The sequence below is a fragment of the Cyprinus carpio genome, chromosome A16 (assembly GCF_018340385.1).
Source record: "Cyprinus carpio isolate SPL01 chromosome A16, ASM1834038v1, whole genome shotgun sequence".
Taxonomy (NCBI): Eukaryota; Metazoa; Chordata; class Actinopteri; order Cypriniformes; family Cyprinidae; genus Cyprinus; species Cyprinus carpio.
Window position 1 is genome coordinate 7,771,641 of NC_056587.1, and position 26,521 is coordinate 7,798,161.

The following is a 26,521-nucleotide window of genomic DNA, read 5'->3' on the forward strand; positions in this document are numbered from 1 at the left end:
AATGATGGATTGCTTGTCATGTGTTGGACTCACCCTTCCAAACACAACCGTACAGTTCAACTCTTAGACATACACTCATCACACGGTCTGCCAGTGGGTAGAAGCGCACCATACGAGCTATGACGGGTGGACCCAGGTCCTTCAGGACCACGTCGTATGTGTTCTCATTCCCTGTCACCACCTGAGCCAAAAACAGTACAGAAGAACTGTAAAATACCAACAAAAAATCCATATTCTGCTAACTAAACTTTATTATTACAATTCATACGAGGGTTACAAACCTCCTGTCCCCAGCGGTCCTTCCACGTTATCCAGTGTCGTCCGTCACGGGAGTATCGCAGCCGGTAGCTACGTGCAAACTCCCGCCCGAGCCCATCTGCGTGGCGACCCTGCGTGCCCACCAGAGACAGGAAATGAAGCTTGCGCAGATCCACCTGCAGGTACTCGGAGCTGCTGGGGAACACCGGACCAGCTGGACACCATGCCCCGTCCCCCTCTCCAGTACTCAACCTAGGACAAGACACAAACATAAGCATTATGTACATGCTCAACTATATAGATCTAATATATATATATATATATATATATATATATATATATATATATATATATATAATATATATATATATATATACACACACACACACACAATAATATATATATATATATATACATATACACACATATATGTTTTTATATTTATATTTATAGCACTGTGGATGTGTAAATTATGGATTGTAAATTTAAGTATTCTTTAAATTTAGTGTACTACTGGCAAATTTTTTGACATTGTGACATTTTCTTTATTATTACATTATTATACTTTTTATTATTATTTTTACTATATTACAAAAATCATTCTTTTTCAAATTATTCTTTGTTTTGAATAACTTAAAGTTAATATTTTTTAACATAATTTTTTTTATATAAATTCTACTGTCAAAAATCTGGGTGTTATATTAGACAGTAACTTGTCTTTGAAAATCATATTTCCCATGTTACAAAAACAGCATTCTTCCATCTAACATTGCCAAGCTACGAACCATGTTACCTGTTTCTGATGCAGAAAAGCTGGTTCATGCATTCATGACCTCTAGACTGGACTATTGTAATGCACTGCTCAGTGGTTGTCCTGCATCCTCAATAAATAAGCTACAGATAGTACAAAATGCAGCGGCTAGAGTCCTTACCAGGTCAAGAAAATATGATCATATTACCCCAATTTTACAGTCTCTGCACTGGCTACCTATTAAGTTCTGTATTAGTTACAAAATATTATTACTTACTAATAAGGCCCTTAATGGTTTAGCTCCTGCGTACCTAACTAGTCTTCTACCACGCTACAACCCATCACGCTCCCTAAGGTCACAAAACACTGGACTTTTGATAGTACCTAAGATAGCAAAGTCCACTAAAGGAGGTAGAGCTTTTTCGCATTTGGCTCCCAAACTCTGGAATAGCCTTCCTGATAATGTTCAGGGTTCATGGATACTATATTTTTTTTAATCTAGATTAAAAACACACCTCTTTGGCCAAGCATTCAAATAATGCCTCTCACGATTTTGGACTGCAGTTATATCTGATCAAATGTGCATTATTATTCTTTAGCTTGTGTTAAACTAATTAATTTTACTTGGCTGGAACAGCAAAGTAAGTTTGATTGCATAATTGCTGTTAATAGTGTTAATGGTCTGTTTGTTTACGTCTTTTATTGATTTTTCTGAACATTTCTGCCATATGCACATAAACTGACAGTCACCACTGATAAGCTACTCCTAAATATTGTAGAAACGTAATTTTCTGTAAAGTTGCTTTGCAATGATTTGTATCGTAAAAATGTGCTATACAAATAAACTTGAATTGAATTGAAATTAATGAGAATTTGGTGGTACAATTAATTATGCTGAAAATAAAACAACACAAAACAAAGCAAAATACAATAACACTCAACCATCAAAAAAAAAAAAAAAGGGAAAAAAAATAAATCACACAATTTGGAATTTCTTGGCAAAAAAACAACAACAAAAAACCTGCAGGCTAATGAGGTGATGTGTAAGAGGTGAGGTCTGTGTGTAAACACCATTACCTGGTTTCGCTTTCTCACAAGCCTCTACACACAACCATCTGTATGACATTTAAGCCATTTCCTCTTTTAAACTTCCTAACACACTTTCTACACTCACAAACACAAGTAATAGCCTAATCTGTCGGCTGGCTCAGCATCAGTACTAAATGTTTTTCGCTCAAAGAAGAAAGAACAACACTGAATGTCCCTGCATTCAGCTACTGATATCACATAGGTGACGAGACACTGATGACAGAAAGTGGAGACCACAACCACTCAAACGAAAAAAGAAATGCACCTGAGACAAGATATTCCAGTGAGGTGTGGGTACTGTCACCTCACTGAGAGCTCATTGTGACACAGCTGAGATCAAGAAACTGAGAGCAGTCAGAGACATTTCAGATTCACCCTTGAATCTTCACCATTACCTCAGAGCCGATACATGTGCCGATATTCGGTATATCGCGGTAATGAATAGGCACGGTATTGTTATCGTGAGCACTTCTAAATACCGAGAATAATTATATATTACAAATTGTTCCGAATTTGGAATGCATTTTAAGTATACTTTTCCCATCAGCTGGTCAAAATGCACAACACTGCTGTATGCTGCTTTAAAGATGCGTGTGCGCTCTGATGTAAACAAGCACGGATGAGAAGCACATGGAGGAACACGTGAGAGACGCGCTGAATGAAAGCACATTCACTCTCTGAAAGCAGATGGCGCTAAACTGCAGAAAATGCAGCCCTTACCCTGGAAACCCCATTAATAAAAGCAGCTGCTACTTTCTGAACATTTAAATAATATAAAATAATATTTATATATTTCCATAAAATTTTTCCATTTTAATCTGGACTACAACATGCCCTAGATATTGTCTGAAAGTGTTTTGATTCTCTATTGTTCATTAACACTTTACATTAGGGCTTCATTAGTTAACAAACTGCCAATGAAAAATTCTTCTGAACATTCATTAATCTTAGGTATTCCAATATTTAATAACACATTGTTATAATTTGAAAGTTGCAACTTTGCTATTAAATGAGCTAACATAAGCTATGACTTGAATTTTTTAACAAAGATTAATAACTTCTGAAGCAAATGTAGCTATTGCTCATTGTGAATGTTAATGCATTAACTAAGGTTAACTAATGAGGTCTTATTGTAACGTGATACCTATGGGTCTTTAAAGTTCATTTTGCACTTTAATCGGTGTAAAACTTTTATTTTAAATATATTTTTGGTATTTCTTTATTGTATTCAAATGTTTAGTTATTTTTGTCATAAAAAAGTTATTTAACCTGTTATACTGTATTATGACCACTTTTTTTAAACTTAATTTCAATACCGTAATAATATCGCATACCGTGACAAAACATTATCAATTAATCGCAACAGGAAAATTTGATACCGGCATATCCTTACCTCAGAGTCACAGAGAAACACGGATCTCAAAGACCCTTTCAAAATCAAAATAAAGTTTAATCCACTTTGTAATATTCTTCTGGCCAAGAATAAGACACATAGGCCATCAGAGTTTAGTCAAGTAAAGTGATCAGTGTTGGTCCAGAGCCAATTTTAGAAATTGCAAGTACAACTTTCTGCAGAACATTCCACCTCAAACCAGTTAACAAAGTTTGTTTCTCTGTAATATTGTTTATTCTTTGATTTGTTTTTCACTTTATATATATTTATATATTCAGCAGTCGTGATCTGGAAGTAAAAATCCCATTCATTTAGCCTACTCCACAGAGGAACTGATGTTTCACTTTAACTTATAAACTGTTAAAGACAGACCTACTGTAAACTACATGCTTGTTAATCGATGGTATATGCTTTTGTTGCCATCAGTGTGCATTATTTAAACTTCTTTTCTTTTTTTTAATAAATAAATAAATAATAATAATAATAGTCTTTAACAGAATTCCAGGTGAAAAAATGCAGTGTCCCTATAAATACTAGAAACTATATATATATATATATATATATATATATATATATATATATAAATAAAATGTAAAATAAGTTAATAAATTATACATGTAAAATCAAAATCTTTTAAATCAATCTTCATCTTTTGATTTTTTAATTCTTTCTCCTTAAAAAAAAACAATAAGCACAGTCTTTTTACATTTGTCTTTTTGTCATATTTTCATATACTTTTTTTTTATTTAAATCAAATTTGGAAATTTAGTGATTCACCTCATAGCTTATAACATCTTAAAGACTTTTTCAAAATCTCTGGAAAAATGGATATGAATATTTGTCTTACAAAAACACATTGATTCACTACAGGAGGCCTTTGTTCACCCCCCGGAGCCATGTGAGACATTTTTTTTTTATGGATGGGCGCTTTTTATTTAACTTCTTTTGGACTGATGCACTGCAACATCCGCTGAAGTGCCATTAAACAGCTTGAAAGATCAAAGACAATTTTTAATATAACTCTGACTGGATACGTCTGAAAGAAGAAAGTCATATACACCTAGGATGACTTGAGGGTGAGTAATTTGTGGGTTAATTTTCATTTTTGGGTGAACTAACCCTTTAAAGCACTGTATCCCCACCATAAATCCCATCTTCAGCACCTCTCCCTCGCCCCATTTTTCTTGTAAGCTCCTCTCCCCTCTGTTCGAAATCCCCCTGCTGTCTTAAACAGAATGTGGACTTAATAACAACCACATGATCTGTGTGTTGCCAAAAGACAGAAACAGCCTTCGCAAACACACACACACACACACACACGCTTCTATTCGTTTCAGGGTGGGAGAGTGATGCTAACCTCAAAGCTTATCAGTCAGGTGTCGTTTTGTGTCTGCTTTTGTGTTTTGTGTGTGTGTTGCATCTGTATTCAGCAGCATGTGAGTCTAGTCCAGACAGACAGTGCTGTAATGTCATTACCTAATGCTCTATATCAGGATACGCTCCATTAATGACATCTCATGTAACCTAATCACGTCCCCTCATGAGCCTCACAGAGCCCACAAACACAAACAACCAACCACAAATCACAAAAACAAAATGAGAGTGAGAATATTGTATTAAGCACGCAACAAGAAAGCAGTGTGTGAATAGAAAGCATGTGCTCTACGCTTACCTGCCGTGTTTGGCCTCGGTTGAGTCAGACCAGGCACTGGATGCGGTGATGTCGGAGTCGGGTATGGTGCGGTCCTCCATCCCCAGAGCGTAGCGACACTTAGCTGTGTGTTATAAAGGAAACACTTCAGACAGGCTCTGAGAACAAAACTAACAAAAATTAAACATACACATCATGAAGAATCAGGATGGTAGAAAAAACAATTACTCTGTTGTTAGCGTTAACTAAAACATTTTGTTTAATTGAAATAAAGCTGGGGAAAAAAATTATGAATACATATTAAAAACTTAAAACTAAACTTCAAAAAAAAAAAAAAAAACTTTTAGAAAAGTTGCCATGGCAACTAAATGAAATAAAATAAGTTTACATTGAATTTCAGAAAATACTAAAACTAAAAAAAAACTTAAGCTAAATATACATATTTAAAAACAAATAAAAAAATTAAAATCTCAAAGGCACATAAGCACATAAAATTACTAAAATTAAAATGAAAACTGAAAATAAAAGTCAATTCAATATATTATTAAATACACACAAGTATATAATACTAAAATAACATTATGACACATGCATGTTTACCCTTACTTTTTTAAATCTAAATGATTACATAGACTTACATACTATACATACTTTGATACTTGTATGAATGACGGTATTCAAAGTAAGTTTGATATTTATGATAAAATTAGTATTTATTATTTATTGACTTAAAAAAAAAGCCTTGAGGATATCACTGAAACTGAATTCTTAGGGCATTTCTGTGCTTAAAGCATAGGTAAATGAAGTCGCACATGGCACAATGTCAAACTCTCACAAAAATACCAATGCAACGTTGCTGCATTGTTGGAATTGCTTCGGCAATGCCTTACAGATGAAGCACAGGGAGGAGAAAACTGAAGTAAAGAGATGAAATAAAGACAGTAGAGGAAAATTCTGGCACAAACACAGCGTTGAAATAATCCGCACAGATCACATGTCAGTCCTGTCTGTGTGTCAGTCCAGAGGGTGTGCCTGTCAGTGTGTGTTGAAGCTGGGGGTGATGGGTGAGGTTTTGGGTTGGGGGGGGGGGGGGCGTACTCAGTTGCTGTAAAGTGAGTCATGAGATAAGAATGCAAAGGCTGGAAACAAACCCTGCCTAACCAGTGAGACCCTCAAACTCCCACCCACCCATACACACACACACACACACACACAGGAAGAGAGAGGGAGAGAGAGAGAGAGAGAGAGAGAGAGTCACACTGTGGAAAGGTGCCTGTTTCATTACATCATCACTCTGCTGCCAATAAAATGATTTCTCTCTCCATGACTCTTAATCTGTCTATCTCACACATCTCCAGCTAATACAGAGCAGATGAGAGCTGCGCTTTACAGTCATTCTGGATTGTAAGCAGATGTCTCGATCTCGGTGACACGAATGCAGTCATTTTTTGCTTCTGATCTATTTGCACCTCCACGTTCATCTCTCTCTCCTGAGGAAACACATCATCCTCACTATAATCAACTGTTGCAGAGGGTGGGTTTGTTGAAAATGTTAGAAAAAAACTGAATTCAAAAGTTTAGGGTCAGTAAATGTAAACCAAAAGTGACAGTAAAGACATTCAGAATGTTACAATAATAATAATAATTCCAAATAAATGTTGTTCTTTTGAGATTTCTATTCATCAAAAATCCTGAAAAAAACAAAACATATCACGGTTTCCACAAAAACATTAAGCAGCATAACTATTTCAAACCTTGACAAAAATAAGAACTGTTTCTTGAGCAGCAAATCAGTATATTAGCATGATTCTCTAAAGATCATGTGACACTGAAGACTGAAGTTTCTTATCTCTCTTTGCCTGTCCCCTTCTTTTCCCTCAGTCACTGGAAAGCTATACATGCAGACGTTCCAGCTTATTACATGATTAACTATCAGTAACCTGAATATAATGACTTCTAATGACCACAGAAACATTTCACAGGCATTAAAAACTCATTAGAAACCCCAATAAACACAAAAGAGGGGGAAAAAAGAAAAGTGGACTGGAAGAGTTGAAAGAGAAGACTGATTAAAGGAAATCTGACTTTAGGACTTTGGGAGGACCCACACATCCTCAGGGTCGGACCGCAAAGCCACAGTTAAATAAACTGAGAAAGGATGTTTCTCACACTAGCTGTGATGTATGACAGGAGCAGCACACGATCAGAACACCTGACATTCTTACCAGTGTCAAAATGCCAATCCACGTCCTGGGCCGCTGTCCAGGAAACGAGGAGGACAGTGAGGAGGGCAGGCAACAACAGCAGCATCTGTGTTGCCATAGCAACAGTGACACCAGGTTACCTGTCCAGAGTTGAACTATCTTCTACAGACATACCTGATGAAGAAAGAGAGAGAATGATTCAATTAAGTTTCCACATATTGTACTAAGGATGCACAAAACATTGGTATTTCATCGGTTATAGGCCGATATTACGGTTTTAAAAATATATCGGTAATCATCAAACGTTCACTTAAAAGTTAATCTTTAAAAAACTAAAACATTTATATCACTGTTAAACATAGTTTTTCAAATTTAACTCTATAATTTTGTGATGCCCAAATTCATTTGTAGCATTTAAAATCCCATTCATGCTGGATTTCCACATTTCATAGTGGAAATGTGCTGTCATGACTATTATATTTTTATCCATTCAATTTTGGGGTGAAATATGATCTCAGTTATGATGTCATAGCATGTGATGAGGGGAATCTCCACCTTTCTACAACTAATGAAGTCGGTTGGACAGAATAGATATAAACACTTGAGACATACTTCCATTCCAACAGCCACATATATCAAAACACATTAGTACAATAAGTTACACAGCATGCCATTTTTTCCATTAACACCAACCCTTTGTCTCTGTGAATATGGGACTTATGTTTGTTCATACATTAGGCTTCTTTTTTTTTTAAGCTGACAAATCCATTATAGGAGAAAGAAGAGAGGGAATGGAATGGCTGGATTAATTTCCTGTATGTGCACCACGTCAACATACATTACATACACATTACCATTCATCATTTTGGTGTCAATAAGAGTTTTTTTTTTTTTTTTTTTTTTTGACAGAAATGAATACTTTTATTCAGAAATGATGCACGAAATTGCTCAAAGGTAGTAGTAAAGACATGTCAATGTTATAAAAGACGTCTAATTAAAATTAAAGTTGTTCTTTAGAAATCTCTATTCATCAAAAAAAAAAAAAAAAACACGGAAAAACCGAAAAAGAGCATAATGGTTTCCACAAAATTACTAAGCAGCACAACTGTTTTCAACATTGATAATTGTATATTCACTAATAGGTTACAGTTTTTTTTTAAATCACACGTGCTGTTATTCCAGCATCATCTGGCATTGCTGTTATTCAATCCCCATTAAAAATAAGGTCTCTGTAAATATGTGATTTGTGTTTGTATATATGTTTATGTCCCACAAAGCCGTGGAATGGGGGTCTGTGTGTGTGTCTCTGAGTGTGTGTGTGTGTGTGTGTGTGTGCATGAGGTGGCAGCTGTCCAGTGCGGAGTGACAGTGCTGGTTCTGGGGTCTGAGAGAGAGACAGACAGCTGATGCACAGCTGTGCAGACACAAGGACAAAGAGAGTAGAGGAGAGAAGTAGAATCTGAAAGGAGGTGTGGAAAAGAGGTGTAGATAAGGCATGCGTGTAATAGACCCAGCTTAATGGACTGTGTGTTACTGTGTATGTCATATTCAGTATACTGTCTGTCTCTGTGTGTGTGTGTGTGTGTGTGTGTGTGTGTGTGTGTGTGTGTGTGTGTGAATGAGTGTGGCAGCCAGTGCAGCTGTCCTGAGCTCGAGACATGCGGTGGCCAACACACAGACTGCAAGTGTTTCCAAAACCCAGGGAAAACAGAAAGGAAGAGGGAGAGAGAAATATCAGTCTGTGCCAAATAATTCGCTATTGTGATGCAAGTTTTGGGTTTATTACAGTTGGCATTACAAATCCTCTCACGTCTTAGCAACCTATCAACAATTTCAATTAACCGAATCCAAATGATTAAGAGAGGGAACAAAATACTGAGACCATAGTCCAAAATTAATGCTCACCAAGCGCCAATGTGAGCAAAAATTGACTTTGGCAAGTAAACAAAATAAAGTTAATCGCCAGTTGCCCGGTAACTTTGTTATGCACTGCAACATTACCTCATGTGAGTCAAACTTTAAAAACAATAGTCTGACCCTATCAAATCAAATCAAATATTTATAATCGATTACCTCTTATGAAAAAAGTACCCTTTGGCATAATCTTAAAAAAGAGTACTGAATGGAATGCTTTGGGGCACTTAATTCCATGTTTTATAGTTTAAATGTATATTAAATGCAATTATCTTAACTTTAGAATTGCTTTTCGACTCAACATACACATCTTTAAATGTAATTTCATAATTACTTCTATTCTCTTTGAAATAAGGTTAAAATGTACTAAGGAATATACTGACAAGCAATTACAGTAAACTAAACCATACTTTAATGTAATTTCTAATGAACCTTGGATGTCATGTATTTAAATATATTTCTAAAAACACATTTGTAATGAAGTTGCAATTTAGTACATTTAGAAATCATTAACTTTAAATGTTTAACTTTTTAACTTTACATTTTTAATTTTGCATTACAACAAACTGCACTTTTTAAAAGTGTAATTAATTGTATTAAACATGAAAGTGGCATTTTATTTCATTAATATTATATTAAATGCAATTAAAATTTCACATTCAATACAATAAAGCAGACTTCTTTCTCGTAAGCATCTGCAACATTCAATATGGCAGCTATACGACTGAGAGTCTTGTCTTATTAGCTTGACCAACCTAAAATATATATATTTTTTTAAAATTTAAAATATATATATATATATTAATATATTTATATATTAATGACCTGTGCGGTTTGTCACTAATATGAAAGTAAATGAAATGGCTAAATTATGCCATTTTCATTAGTACAGAAATGTATGTGTGGATAGTTTCACTGCCTGTAAAAAAATATATATTTCTGGCTTGCTTAACCGTGAGCGCAAAGGAGAATGGAAAAAAGAATCTAAGGTAATGCAAGTTTATATGTTCAGTTTGATCTGATCTTTTATTTCCCCTATAAACTTCCTTTTCATGTTCTGCAAAGAAAAACGGTTTCTATAGCAGCATCTGCTGTAGCGAGTGAATGAGCTAAACCTCCTCAGCGGTTATAATAATGCTGATCTGGTCCTGCGGGAGCCATATAGCAACCAGGCTGGAAATAAGCCCCTATGTACTGGGTTTAAACAGATAAAGATCTTAAACACTCAAATGACTCACTTCATACATTAGAAGTCAATCAGAACGCCCTATACATTATACAGTAATAATGTGGCTCATAACTCAGGTTGACACCACTGGGGTCACTCTGGGTGTGATTCTGCCCTAGGGAATTTCACACAGCAAATTCGTCAGTTCAGCTCCATTTAATAAAATCCTTCTTGACAACGTTTTAACTGACTCGCCTGAAGCAAGTTCACACACACACAAGCACATCAAGAACTGTCAGTATTAACTGTCAATAAATGCTTACAGTATGTGTTTTTGAGTCTATAACCCTGAGGACACAATCACTGGGCAAACTACATTTCACATCATCAATACTTGCAACACATCATCACTGCTGACTTTCACCTTCATGAACCCATCTGCACTGAGTTTAACCCCCATGATTTGGGACAGATACAAACTTGAGTCAGATACATTCTCAAAATTCTCCAAAAGAAAATGGTTCATATTTCAGCAAGTGTGTGTGTGTGTATGTGTGGGGGGGGGGGTTTACTTAAAAAAAAAACTATAAAATGTAAATATGAATAATTTAAAATGTTTATATATATATATTTTATTTGTTCATTTTCCTTGTATAAAATGTATATCTATATTTTTTGGGAAAATATTTAAAAATGTATTATTTTTCTCATGATTTGAGTGAAACTTGACATTTCTTTACAATTTTTGTGTGACCCTGTCAAATCTCAGTAACATAAAACATTACCAACACAATAATAAGGTTGTGTGTTTTAAACAATTATTTCACAAAAATTACACACAAATTCCAGTCCATGCAAGAATAATCTACAATAAATTGTTTCACTTTATAATCATATTGTAAAGTTTTTTTTTTTTTTTTTGGAGAAATAATCATATTCATGGAAATCTCTAGTTTATTATTGGGATGTTCTCTAAATCCTAAGTTAGCAGTAACAATAATTAAGGAGGGCGGAACTTAATGAAAGGTCAGTTGTAGTTATTTTTTGTTATATGCTAGTTTTAATAGACAAAGTTAACAGAGAAGAGAAAGATTTTTTTTTAGGGAGAGAGAAGGAAAGAGACTTGCATTCAAACCTGGATCTCCTGTCCGAGCAGGCCCTGAGTGCTAACTGCTAGGCCACATCTTTGACAACTCCTACTTTTAATTTTCAATAAATCATACAGAGTATTGCATTGCTTTCATTTCATTACCATAACAAAGTCATAGTGTTGTTACACAACACTGATTGACTAAAACAGTCTCCAAACCATTTAAATGACCGTGTTGATGCATATGTGAGTCTTATGAGTGAGTCCCGCTGACTCCGCCAGACAGATGAAAAGTTTCCAACCACTCCGTCCAAATCTGTGGAGAATGACTGAATCAATGTGTGTGCTCAAGCTGGCATGAGAAAGAATCGGTGAGTAACACTCGGACTGAGGAGACTCAGCGTCCTCGGCTCCATAGTTTTGATGTTCCCTTTAAAGATCAGATAAAATGGAACTTCCTCAGTTCCCAAGTGACCTATGATTGTTTAACTCAAAGTATCCGACCACACAACCTCTGAAAACACATCACCTCTGAAGACAGCGGCAGTGTTTTAAAGAATGAAGGGTCGTGTTTACACTTGGGCACACTATTTTCATGCTAAATCATGACTCAGGTGTGTGTCAGTCCCCACACTGACTCAGTCGCACAGATGAGCTGTTCCTTCAGCAGTCCTGCCAAGATGACCAATAACTTGTGAATTTGTGGCTGACAGGAAAAGTAAAACAGAATTACTTACTCAATGAACAGGAAAAGAGTCAAAGAGAGGACAAATGAGACAGCAAGCAAGAGAGAAATCATCAGGAGAGAGAACAAAAAGGCAGTGAAGGTTGAATAATGGCAGAAAGGTTTAGCCACTTTACAAGGGGAAAATGTTTTACTGGAAATATCCGGGATGAGCCAAATCATTTAAGCCCCTGTTTAAATCCTCATCTACATGAAAACCTCACCTATCAGACATTATATGCCCTTGACCCACCAAGTACATTTCTGTTATTGCCTGATTCACCTCGTCACCCCATGAAACACTCACAGCTGACGGTTCCCACAATACACTCAAACTATTTGAACATGATGCCAAATCCACATTTCACCCTATTCAGTTTCCTCATCTTTGAGCTCATAAAATAAGGTTTTTCTCAGAAGTAACCATCTGTGCTGACCAAGTGCCAACTTGTTCTTGTTTTCTCTCATGAAACCAACACAGAACTGACTAAAACTGCAATTCATCGACTGGCCGCTAAAGGCTGGCTCCAAAAGGGAGTCAGTCCCTTAGACTCCCTATGTTAAAATGCCCAACTTTACAGCAGAAAAAAAAAAATATGTTTACAGCCTGGTACAAAAAGTGGTTTTGGTCTATATAACTAATTTTGCCCTTCATGACAACTGAGGGGGGTAAATGTATTTTTTTTTATAACTCATCCGTTTAAATATGGTAAAGAATTTGGTTTTTGCATAATTAAAGGCGTGGTCACTTGACTGAGAAGTGGATTGCCGCTGCTGACACTGCCATCGAGCTAGGTGGGTGTGGTTTCAGCAACCAGCTCCCACCTCTTTGCCCATTTTCGATTATCCAGGAGTGACGCAAGGTTAAATAAATGACAGTAGCTATATTTCACTGAATCGATTATACTGAGCTTGACCCAAATTCAATTTCAATTGAACTGAAAGGGATGGTGCAGATCTAAAATAATAAAAAAAAAAATAACAAACAAAATAAAAACAAAGCAAGGAAATTCTTGAATAGACCATATTATCCTAGCTTTCCTTTTAGATATGTCATCAAATCAAAAATGACAGTAACCATTTGTGAAGTGCACTACTGACATGTTTATTAAACCATTTTGGATGAAACCAGAGTTCTTTTTATTGGTTCTTCACTGAATATTTTCAATTGCCGAATCTAGTCACAGCATATTGCTTATCAGCAAATATACTGGTTAAACTTTAGGGTGATTGGTTAGTAAATAAGATGCTGGTTTGTGTTGTAAAAAAACACCCCTCAAGGTGTTCCTTAGGTTTGCAGCACTTTATGATAGTAAATGTAGCGCTATATCAAAGCAAAACAAATTTGTGCACATTGCAGGTTCTGCAATGAGTAAAAGCAAAGAAATGTGACATTGCTCTTTTGTGCAACTGAGTTAGAGTGCTTTGACTTTGGACCTTGAAGAGCAACGAAAAAATGAGAATGAAAGATGAGAAGGGTCTTTAGATTGAGGGTTATTAGTAATTCAAAACGGGTGAAAAGGAGGGCATTTTCAAAAAGTAGAAAAGCCAAAAGCTAAAAAAAAAAATGAAAAAAAAAAAAAAAATGAAGAGAACAGTTCAATTGGAAATGCTTAACACAAAGCTCAGCAGGGTAAACAGCAGTGGTTTTTGCCCAAAAGAACACTAACCTTAGTGCTCACACAAAATCTCCATCAGAATATAAGCATCAGTTCGCACAAGAAGTATATGGGCTGATGAAGATTTGATTTGACTTATTTGATGCATTCATTATTACAAAAGCATCTCAAGCCAACAGAAACAGAAGGGTGTTGGTGCAATATCTGGCTGCGGTCTGGAAGAAGAAGACAAGCACAGAAATGGTGGAAATGGTTTTAATAAGCAGAAGTGAGAGTTGTTATGGTCTTGTTTTCCTCTAGAGTGTTTGGCTGTCAGGATTCAGGCAAAAAACACTTAGCGAAGCTGCAGCTTTGATGTTGAATGTTCCTGTTTTCAGGAACAAGTTTCAAAAGCTTGTCTACCTTTGCTTGAAGCCATGTGTAATTACTGGAGAGCTAAATGAACCTGGCAGCAGTTGTGATACAGCATGTATATGTGTGTTTGTTAGTCATCCTCTATACAAATTAAAACTGTTCTACCTGTTTAAACATATTTTCATATTACATTTAGGTTCATACACCTGTGAAATGTACCTAGAGGACATGCTAATGAGTTGTTTCTTCACTAATCAAACTACATAATATAAACAGCTTGTCCACTTTGTGCTGGATGATGTATCATTTCTTCCGGTATGAATCAATCTGAATAACACTTTAGTTTGTTGCTCTCCCTGCAGTTCTGTGTGCAGATCTGGCTGTAATGTTTCACATTCTGGTTACCCCCTCATGTCAGACATTAATGAATGCAGAACCCTTATGTAAGAGTGATTCATGAAGCTTTTCAGAATGTAACACACATACAGGCCAAGGATCTCTGAACATTGATTTCTTCAGTAATCCAGACTGTATCATCAGGGTTATGCGTAAATCATAAAATACATGAACAGCACATAAAAAAAGAGCATGATGAATCAATAAAACGGGCAGAATCTACAGCAGCATCAACCTTGAAAATGTACCTTTAAATCTTTAGGCTGAAATCCTGGAGATGAAGAACAAGTGTGTCTGTAGGTGGAAGCGAATCGGGTGAACATGTACAACCAGGTGCAACACACTTGCCCGGCAGTTTCTATTGAGTCTGAAGACCTTGGTTAACTGGTTTGGGTGTGTTGAATTAGGGTTGGGGCTAAACTCCGCAGGACAGTGGCCCTCCAGGTAGAGGTTTGGACACCCCGATATACAGCTTTTGTCTATTTGATTCCATAAGCATTCACATTATTCAAAAAATGGTTTTAGACATTTTTCAATTTAACTGAAAATCTCAAATATTTCTAATTCTTAAATCATTAATATGATTTATATTTACGCAATACTTTTAAACTCCTAAATATAAATTGCTTTTATACTGACCTTTATGACCTTAACAAATGTGTATGTACACACAAACACCCACAGCACTCTAAAGGAGCTGACAAAAAAGACTGAAGATAGAGACAGTGATGTGTGATGGACGGACGGATGGATGGATGGGTAGGCTAAATGATTTAAAGCTACCTCAACATCAAGACGGGACAGCATGGAGACAGACAGTGATGAAAGACAGGAGGTGAACAGAATGTGATATGAAGTAAAACAGATTGCTCAGGAGGCCAAATTGCAGCATCAAAAGTATATGGACTGAGAAAGAAAAAGAGAGCAAGACAGAGAGAGAGAAGTACAGGGTGTGTCAAAAGACAATTTAATAGATGAAATAAGACCGTCTGATGTTAGTTCCAACTCAGAGGACATTTCCATTCTGTATGCCACCCGTGTCTCTCCCTCTCTCTTTCAATTCTCCTTTGATCCCTCTATCATTACCCACCAAACGCTAGTCATATTACCCAGCTTTTTACAGACATGAGTGTGGAGACAAAAAAAAATGGTTTAAGAAATGCATGAAAAACAATTCATTGTGAGCTTAAACACACACAAACACACACATCAAGAATGAGGTGAAATGCAAAGAAAAGCATTTTATAGTTCTTTGTATTCAAGTAAAGCCAAACCTCCCTGGGATAATGACCCAGCGAAGAGTTCTCGAGTGATTTCTCCACAAACAACCTCATAATAAACCCTCACTGCCCAGATCAATGCTCTCGACCTCCTCAGGGATGTTTGTGGACATCCCCCACCCACCCCCACACACACACACATTCTTCTGTAACCCTCTTGGCACTCACTTAGGGAGGGCCTTAGTGACACAGCACAATTCAGAGCACTTTTCATTGCGTCTTTATTCACACATCTCCAAAACCCATTTTAAACAGAGAGAGAGAGAGAGAGAGAGAGAGAGAGAGAGAGAGAGAGAGAGAGAGGGAGGGAGCAAAGAGAAGAAAGAAAGGGGGGAGGGGGAATTTTCAGCTTCATGGTGCATTCATTAGCATCTCTTCATTGCTTTTGCGCATACACTGCATTTTCTTTTGCCTGTTCAGAAAAAAAAACCCAGTGTTTTTTATATTCTGACATGGTCTGAATGAAATCCCATACCTGTGGTACTATGGTTATCATGGTAATGTTCCTTCACTGATTCATCAGAAAATGAATTCTCCTTCTTAATGCAAAAGTTCATTTGCATGCTTTTTTGTATGGTTAGTAATTTAGACACTTTGAAAGGCTGCAGTGTCCTTATTGCACACAGTTTAAAGTTGCTCTCCTGTCTTGTGGTGGTCTGAGGTCACCTCTGGCACAGAAGGGTCACAACAATCCAACCAGGTCTCATGAGAAAACCTTACTACTTTACGAGGTGGCAATCTCATGAATTTGTATGATGTGATTCGTAGGGAAACACACAATTTTTAGAATAAAGTAAGCATGAAGGTCCACACCCAAATTTTAGCCACCAAATCTCCAAAAGTTGTTACAACTGGACGCCACATTCCCACTCAAACAAGCTCTAGAGTGGCTGTAAAAGAGAGCTTAAACAAAAGCACCACTATCCCGCTGAGTCTCACTAGAAACATTTGTGACCAAAATGTACCTATCGATTTGAATCGTCAAACCAGAGTTGATGTATTTACATGTAGTTGTCAACTATAAAGGAACGTGTAGACTATTTTGAATTCTAAATAAGTTGAAACATCTTAAATCAGTGCATATAGGTCTGATAAGTACTTTGCATAAATCTTACTTACCATGACTCGTCAGATCAGCGTGTTTTTGAGACTGCTCGCTGCAATTACAGTTAAAAGCAAAATTGCAAGTAGTCCATAAATACTAAATGACGCGTAATGCCGGGGCCACAGGTGGGTAAATATACCACCAGAATGACCCAAAGCAGTTTTCAAGCCATTTCACAGTATTTGTTCTAATAAATGTTGCCACTGAACCCTGGTTCCAGGTATCATAACCATAACTAGGAACCATTTAAATTCGTCGAGCGGGTGTGAAAACAACTTCACAAACAAACAGCACTCAGACTCCGCAACAGACCGAGCGCATTCCCGGTTACCGTGGCAGACGTCCAAACTCCTCACATACACACACACACACACACACACACACACACACACACACACACACACACACACAGACTCTTGGCCGCCATGCACGAGACAGACGGTTAAGTTTACTCGCGCGACGACTTGACACATTTGAGCAGAGTCTAAAACAACTAACGTAACTTAGTTTAATGAAAAGCCAAATGTGTTTCCACGCGGCGGTCGAAAAACACTGACAATCAAAATACGAGTATTTTAGTAAATACAGTGTATTTACTAAAAACGACATAGTAAAAAGTAACGCCTGGCAGTTTGCTAAACATAGCCTACACTTAACGTTATATGCAATTATCAGTTATTTTCTAACCACTTACCTAGAAGTCTGTCAAAACGCGAAAACGTCTCCAAATGTGTCGCCTGATCTTCTTTTAAATCCGAGTTGTTCACTTTGGCAGGTTGTTTTTATACTAGGTAAATATAGTCTGGCACAGTCTTTTGACTTTGTGCTTAAAGCCACAAAACCACCAATAAATAAACCGAGTCAAGAAAGCAAAGGCAGAAAGTTTCTGAAAGCAGGCAAGTTGTACGTCCCACACTCGAAAAGGTTTGTAAGTAGGAATGTTCTATAAGATCCGACTTCTATATGAGCGCAAATGACACGGACGTCCTTATTTATTTCTCAATCAGTGTTTCTCTCTCTCAGCGCGCTCATAAGCGCTTAGCTTTTAGACCTCTTTCTCTTCCCCTCAGGGCTTGCAAACTCGACCAGGTGCTCATTTACATAACTGCACTAGCTGCGTCCAATGGCAGCCCTCAATCAGCTGCTGCTTTGAATATTCCATGAGGCAATTGACCAATCCGGAGCGAGTAAAGCAAGGAACCCGTGACCTGGCAGCGCCGCTGTAAATGATACTCAAGGCTTACATCTGAGAGTCTTTTTTTTTTTTGAAGTGTTACAGGAACGAAGTTTTTTTTTGTTGGATATGAAATTTAATATTGCTGGTAAGGAAACAACAGGATTTACCTTGTTAACCCTTTCCGGTGTCTGCCGTAAATCTTGTAGGCTATCGGCTTAATTTCTAATAACTAAACATGCTTGGCTTTTCCCCACAGAGTTTCATGTTAGCGTTTAGAAACAGCCCTTTGTAGTGTTAAAAGATGGCATTATTACAGAGTAAAAATCCAGCAATATACCATTATGTCCTGAGGCGAGACAGTAAAGATGGTGTGTTAACAGACTAAAACCTGAGCTCAGAGGCAACAAGGAGAAACATTGTTAGATTGAAAAGTTCAAACACTGGTAAAATTCTGCAGATGTACAAATACAGGAGAATGAAGGGTGTGGTGCTTTAAAGTCAGCAAAAAGCAATATTTAAAGGTAAATAAGACAGGTATGGGTGGAGGAGTGAAAAAGCTATTCCACAGCTATGTGTTGCTACTTGCCCATTCACTGGAAGCAGATGGGAACTGGAGAGTTGTTGGCAGTCATTCAGTTACAATGAGGTAAGTAGTTGACCAAGAGAAACAGCAGTCTACCTAGCGAGTCAATATTGTTTCTCAAAGCCTGTTGACCGCAGGCATCGTGTATGAGCATGAGCATGTGTGGAGGTATTGCTTTTTATGGCACGGAAAGAATTTGCACAGAAAGATGAGGCATATTTGAGAAAAACAGAAAGAGATATTATTTAACATCAGGTCCAGGAGTTCCAGTTCAAATTTTGTTTTAAAAGCAGCTTGTTCTTTTGTCTTCTTTGAGCTGAATGAACAATTGTGCATGACCTGGTTTGTCTTTGAATATGATTAACTTTAATTCACACATTATAATGGTAAAAGATTCTGACACAAATCCTCTGCCTCTTTTTTTCTTTTCCTCACACTTTGCTTTGCCAAGTCAGCATGAAAAGAAAATTCACCCTATCTAGTTTCTAAATGCATGTTATAGATCCTAATGTAAACAATTCATCAGTGCATGTTCATTTTTAAAAATGTTTACACCTGTTTAATCATAATGTATTAACTGGACCTTTCAGTGAAAATGACAGACTTCTCTCTGTCCACTTAAACTGGATGTATGCCATTTTTGATTTATTAATATATTTATATCTGTTTAATCATAAGGTTTCATTGCAAAATTTAAGTTGACATGAAATGGAAATTCACTCCTATTTTTCTAAATGCATCTCAGTGGTGTTATTGTGAACAATTCATGCATGCATGTTACATTTTTTTCATTTTTTTGACCTTGTATTTTTATTAAAAATGTCATAACTCAGTCTAACATTGAAATGACAGACTTCAGCAATAATTTAGTCCACTTTAAAACCCCACCTCTCAATCAACAATGGACAGAACCAAGTCCCCACCCTTTTTCATTTTTTTATAATCCATGTCACTCGGATATACATCACAATATAAAGAAACTATCTGCCGCAACTTCCATTTCATCATGACTTAAAATTAAATTACTGATTGATTTAGTGTCTGCACTTCGGTGGTTAAAAAAGTTGGGGGACATTTCCTCTCTGTCCACTTAAACTGGATGTATGCAACTAATCTTCAAGTTTTATAATGAAAATCAATACTGTAAAGTGCATTTCAGCACTGAGTAATAAAGCTGAGGGCATGTCCTTGAGCAGAGCTCAGCTTACCACGTTGCCACAAGAAAAGACAGGAACTATAACTTTTCAACTTTGTTAGAAAATTAACTTAGCTTGTGATATAACCTTAACTTGTGATATAACCTGATTACTTCTTCTTCTACGTCTCCTTTCTTCCCACTTCCCACTCTCTGTTTTTCACACCCTCACTTTTTTACCTCTCTCCTACCAGCCTAGCTTTGTGCGTTGCTCTGGCAACCTGCGATCCCCCTGTACTGTTGCAATGACCTTTGCACATTGTTTAATTTGTTTCCACTACTTGCACTGGCTTTGTCTCACTCTCTCTTCATTCGCTCTCTTCCTGAAGATAAGGCCCTCTGTTACACTTGGTCAATGACTCTTTTTCAACAGATCTCTTCCACCGCTTTATTTCCAATCTTGTCTTTCTCTCTCTGTCTCGTTTTTTTTTTTTTTTTTTTTTTTTTTTGATCCAGCTAAGCATGAAAAGCAAGCCTGATCCTGTGTGGAATTCACAGTGAAAGATGGAGAGGGAAAAGAGCAGTGTGGGCCAAAGGAAAAGGAGGTAAAAAAGAGTGAAGCTGGTTAGAGTTAAAGAGAGAAAGACAGGGAAGAGAGATGCACAAGTGCCTGATAGTTATAGTTTTACCCCCTGAGAAGCCAGTAATGCATAACATTTTATTACATTTTAATGAAATGAAAAACTGAGGATATGTGATGCATGTAGTTCAGGTTGTGGTTCCATCAAACCCATCATTTCATCACAATTTCACCATCCAGTTAGACACACCGACCATAACTCCTTCAAAAACAGCCAGAAACCTTGGTGTTATAATTGATGATCAGCTGACTTTCTCAGACCACATTGCTAAAACTGCCCGGTCCTGCAGATTTGCTTTATTCATCATCAAGAAGATCATGCCCTTTCTTTCAGAACATGCTTCACAACTCCTTGTTCAAGCTCTTGTTCTGTCCAGGCTGGACTATTGCAACGCTCTCTTGGCAGGTCTTCCAGCCAGTTCTATCAAGCCTTTACAATTAATCCAGAACACGGCAGCAAGATTAATTTTTAATGAGCCAAAAAGAATGCATGTCACACCTCTGTTCATCAATTTGCACTGGCTACCAGTAACTGCTCGCATGAAATTTTATGTATTAATTTTTGAGTAAATAAACACCAATGGCTCTGCACCCCTTTACCTAAATTCATTACTTAAGACTTATGTGCTTCTAGAAGTTCTGCAAGTTAACGTCGCTTTATTGTGCCATCCCAAAGAAGCACAAAATCACTTTCACAGACTTTTAAATTAAATGGTCCCTCCTGGTGGAATGACCTGCCCAACTCAATCTAAGCAGCTGAGTCCTTAGCCATCTTCAAGAATCGGCTAAAAACACATCTCTTCCAACTCTAGCACTCTCTATTCTAATTCTGTTTAAAAAAAAAAAATACTTGTCCCTTTTAGACTTGCACTCTATATATTTACTTAGTGCTTGTTTTCTTAAAAAAAAAAAAAAACACTAGCTTCATTCTTTTTCTATTCTGTTTTCTTTTTATTTATTATATAATTTAAAAACAAAAACAAGAAAACCCTTGCTACATGTACTGCATTAAGCTAACTGAGACTTGTTATAGAACTTGCATATCATTGCTCTCTTGCTGATTTTGATTGCTTCCATTGTCCTCATTTGTAAGTCGCTTTGGATGAAAGTGTCTGCTAAATGACTAAATGTAAATGTAAATGTAGAATCAGCGAACAACAAAAGAGTTTCACAAAATGTGAAATGATTTTAATTAAAAGACTTATTGAAATTATAAAGCTAAAGTATGAAATGTGTTGTAATAAAAAATAATTTAATAAAAAAAAATTTTTTTGTATAATTGTACATACAAACAAATGTATGAATGATACAGTCTTGTTCACTATGATGTGTTGTAATAAAAAATAATTTAATAAAAAAAAATTTTTTTGTATAATTGTACATACAAACAACATGGAATTAAACAAGCTTTAAAGTGAATTTTGCATTGTGTAAGAGAGTGGCTTTCACATAGCTTCTGCTAACTGTCATACGTGCCTTCACAATAGTGTAAGCTCCGGTGAGAACCAGGTTTTGTTTTAGCAAAGGAAAACCAGTATCCTTCTTGGCTTATATCAAAATCCTCCAAAATTTTTCTTTACAAATCCTCGTTTTGTACTTCTAATTGTGACCGGTGTTTTGTTTTGCTCTTGAGTATTAGACACTTCTCACTGGACCTTACGCTATGCCTACATCCTTCATCTTTTAAGTCACTCTCTTGTGAAGGCACGTATGACAGTTATCGGAAGCTATAGAATACTGTTTTTAAATATGGATGTTTTTCTTACACAAACGCTTAAAATTCACTTCAGAAGGCCTTTAGTAACCTAAGCCCGTGTGTAGCACTTTTTATGATGGATGGATGCAGTTTATTGGAACTTAACACCGGTTGGATGCAGTTTTTTGGATTTTAAGAGCAGTGAATTTTTTTTTTTTTTAATTTGATTGTATTCGTCTGAAAGAAGAAAGTCATATATATATATGGCTCTGGATGTTTCTACTCCAGACTCAGTCCACTGCTTCCGCAGGTCCCCCAAGGTCTGGAATCGGTCCTTCTCCACAATCTTCCTCAGGGTCCGGTCACCTCTTCTCGTTGTGCAGCGTTTTTTGCCACACTTTTTACTTCCTACAGACTTCCCACTGAGGTGCCTTGATACAGCACTCTGGGAACAGCCTATTCGTTCAGAAATTTCTTTCTGTGTCTTACCCTCTCGCTTGAGGGTGTCAATGATGGCCTTCTGGACAGCAGTCAGGTCGGCAGTCTTACCCATGATTGCAGTTTTGGGTAATGAACCAGGCTGGGAGTTTTTAAAAGCTTCAGGAATCTTTTGCAGGTGTTTAGAGTTAATTAGTTGATTCAGATGATAAGGTTTAATAGCTCGTTTAGAGAACCTTTTCATGATATGCTAATTTTTTGAGAAAGGAATTTTGGGTTTTCATGAGCTGTATGCCAAAATCATCAGTATTAAAACAATAAAAGACCTGAAATATTTCAGTTGGTGTGCAATGAATCTAAAATATATGAAAGTTTAATTTTTATCATTACATTATGGAAAATAATGAACTTTTTCACAATATGCTAATTTTTTGAGAAGGACCTGTACACCTAGGATGGCTTGAGGGTGAGTAAATCATGGGGTAATTTTCATTTTTGGGTGACCTGTCCCTTTATTATTTGCTTCTGTCTGAATACTTATAATTACGTCATTGCAACAGATACTTATAATGGCTTGCTGCGCAACCTTATGTGACACAATGTACGTCATCCAACTTACAACAAACAATTTGCATTTGTTCTAGACATATGGACAGACAAAACAAGATGTTTTCTGCAGAAAGGTAAATGCAGGTTATGGTTGAATAGTCTAATTGAATGCTAGAAATTACTTTAAAAAGCTGCAAAGTTGCATAAATGTGCAAGGTCACAGCTGAGAGAGAGAGATGCACATGGCTTTGAATACCAATATAATATTTAGCATACACAAAGCATTGCATATTATAATAGTTCACTTTCACCAATGTCATCTATACGATTTATGTAATTAAATGCAGATTTAAGTGAGGAAGTGCAGATCATATGTACACCCATGAGTCCACATGTATGCACCCCTCCCCACCAACACACACACACACACACACACACAATGAGTTGTCATCTATAAGCCTCACACACACACACACACACACACACACACACACACACACACACACACACACACAGCTGTTGAGGGGCAGAGCGGCCTGATCACTCTCACAATCTCAGGCCTGCAGAATGCGGGGAAGCGACACAAACTGACATTCCACTCATTCCCTTACTAAAGCACATAATCTATCCATTTCTCTCCCTCCCTTGCTATGGATCCCTCCTGCTACCTCAGTTACCAATGTCACACACATAAATCCTCCCCCACCTTCACACACACACACACACACAAACACACACTTGAAGAATGGCAGGACACTCTCTGTTCTGTCCTCTTTGGTGTCCTCTTTCAAAATGGCTGGTTGTCTCAGGGGCCCAGAGGTTAGAGAGCTTCTCTAAAGTGTCATAAGAGTGTAAAAAGACAGGGATGATTCAGGGACTGTGTGTGTGTGTGTGTGTGTGTGTGTGTGTGTGTGTGTGTGTGTGTGTGTGTGTGTGTGTGTGTGTGTGTGTGTGTGTGTGTGTGTGTGTGAGTGAGTGTTTTGTGAAATGAGATCAGCCACATTTGGTGTCTGAGGCTCAAAGGAATGTAATACTTTTGACTTTGTCCTGTGTGCATGTGTGTGATGTGAAAAGACAATGACAGTGACAGAGGGAGATTCATCCTGGTGATATGTTATAATCACATCACATTACTGCTAAAATATCAGACATTGTATGAAAGTCAGACATGTTTTTAAAGGTTGGATGAAGTAAACAGATACCTAATTAAATATCACTTCTTAGTATGTGAAAATATAAGTACTTATTTTAATCAAAATGACCAAATCCTTTTAATGTATTAAAGAATTAAATGTATACTAATCTATAATAATTAATAATTAGTCATTTTTGTTGGACAATTTTTTTTAAATATTTTTATTTAGTAATATGTATATTTTATTATTATTTTTTTTTTTATTATTTTTATTATTATTATTAATTAATTAATTAATTTTTTTATTTATTTATTTATTTATTTATTATTATTATTACACTACTATAATTATTAATTTAAGCATTTAAAAAATAATAATTGTTGTTATTATTATTACTATTTAAAAATGTATTTATTATATTTCAAAAATAGAATTATTTTAAAATTTGCTAGAGGGGGTCTAATGTTACAGACACATTTTTGTGAAATATTGTTAAGTAGAAAGCTGACAAATTATTCACTGAAAAAGAGTGAAGTAAAAGTTTCCCAAAATCCAAATACTAAAATATTAAATATTATGAATAAAATACTGTGTTACTGTCTACTACTGAACTATGCACCGCATTTTACGGAGCGATCATGGTGCAAAAATGCTAAAAAAAACAACAGTTTTTTTTAACTGTGTCATTAAATTTGTCATTGAGTTTCTTGAGGCTTTTTATGTTGGGTTTATCATGGCAGCATTGACCTATTGTGTGTTAAACATATTAGTTTGCACATTTGAAAATAATTACCATTTTTGGTTACTCCCTTGAAGCTTTTCCAAAAGGTGAAGGTGTCAGAGGTCACAGGGTCAGGCTGCAGCCGTGGGCGGGAGTCTGGGTGGGGGTCAAAAGGGTGTCAGATCTCTGATCTCTTTTTTTGGGTATTGGGAAGTAAAATTGCTCCAGGCACAACTTCTGCTGCTCCATCACTGATATCAGTCACCTCATATAGCTGGAGGATGTTCTGTTTGAGTCTGCTTCAGTGCTATCATAGAACTGAAGTCTGTCAAATCACGCTGACCGGCTTCTGCATAACCATCCTTTCAGTCAGGAACAGACAGCAGAGAAGCACAACCACTGGAAATAACTCAGCTTCAGTGTGATGAGTTCAAACAGGTTATTCCCAGACCCATAGTCATTTCCTGAACAGTAATCCCACTTATTATTTGTTGAGCCTGTTGTTCTTTTCTATGTTGTGTAGTTTTCTAAGACATATTCGCATAAGCATTCATCGTGTTTACCCCCATTAAGAGTCTGTATATCCTTCTTTTGTGGGCCTAAATATAAATGCATTCATAACTATAATGTTGTGTTTTAATTCTGCATTGTTGTTGTGTGTTTTCTCTTTCTATGGAACATCTCCTTGGAAGATTAAAACAGAAGGGTGAGTGTGACCGCAGGTGTTCTTTAGCAGACGGTAATTGTGTTTGTGTCTGTCTGTGTTTTTGTGTCATGTGGTTTAAGGTTTTTCTCTGCTTGATCGCTTACATTATATAGTCAAAGACTCAAGATTTGAAGAAATAGTTCACCCCAAAATTAAAATGATGTCATTTTTTACTCACCTTTATGTCATTGACCAAACCTGTATGACTTTCTTCCTTCTGAGGAACGTAAAAATTACATTTGGAAGAATGGTCTCTCTTTGTCATGTAGTCTCATACATTAAAGTTTGTATTATATTTATATGATGCTTCTGGTCCCCATTTATTGTAATTTATTGTTTTATGTTCCACAGAAGAGTGAATAAATGATGACAGAAATTAGATTTTTGGGTCAACTATCCCTTTAAGGCCCCACCCACAGTCTGCTCACTTCATTCCCAAACCTCTACAGAACCCTTCAGGGACTCTGATTCTTTTAACATGAAAAGAGGAAAGTGAAGAGACCCTGAAGAGGGAGAGAGATCTGGTATTTATGTGTCTCCTTTACAACTGTTGCTGAAGTTGTGACTGCAGAAACAGTTTCACTTGACTTCCTCTCCATCTCCTCCACCGCCTCTCATTCTTTTCCATCTGTAAATAAACATGTCATTTATTTGTCTGAGGGCCTAATTCATTAGTTCCCTTGTTACACTCACTGTGTTTCCTAAGTATGGGTTCTCTCCTTGAATCTGTCTCTTTCCCTCCAT

General features: G+C 36.6%; 1 protein-coding gene across 3 annotated transcripts in view; it reads right to left on the minus strand.

The window, feature by feature from the left end:
* LOC109074571 (epithelial discoidin domain-containing receptor 1-like) overlaps positions 1-18,068 on the minus strand; it is a 30,002-nt gene extending 11,934 nt beyond the window's left edge. Inside the window, exons 1-5 of one of the 3 annotated variants that reach the window (XM_042772351.1) lie at positions 17,691-18,068; positions 7,368-7,520; positions 5,164-5,266; positions 282-510; positions 34-181 (exon numbers count right to left, since the gene is read on the minus strand). In XM_042772351.1, coding sequence (XP_042628285.1) covers positions 34-181; positions 282-510; positions 5,164-5,266; positions 7,368-7,464 — 577 coding nt within the window. In that variant the 5' untranslated portion in view covers positions 7,465-7,520; positions 17,691-18,068. Of the gene's footprint in view, positions 1-33; positions 182-281; positions 511-5,163; positions 5,267-7,367; positions 7,521-17,010; positions 17,334-17,690 lie in introns of those variants that run through there. The other 2 variants (XM_042772349.1, XM_042772350.1) reach the window with 2 other exon arrangements.
* Positions 18,069-26,521: the final 8,453 nt, after the last annotated feature.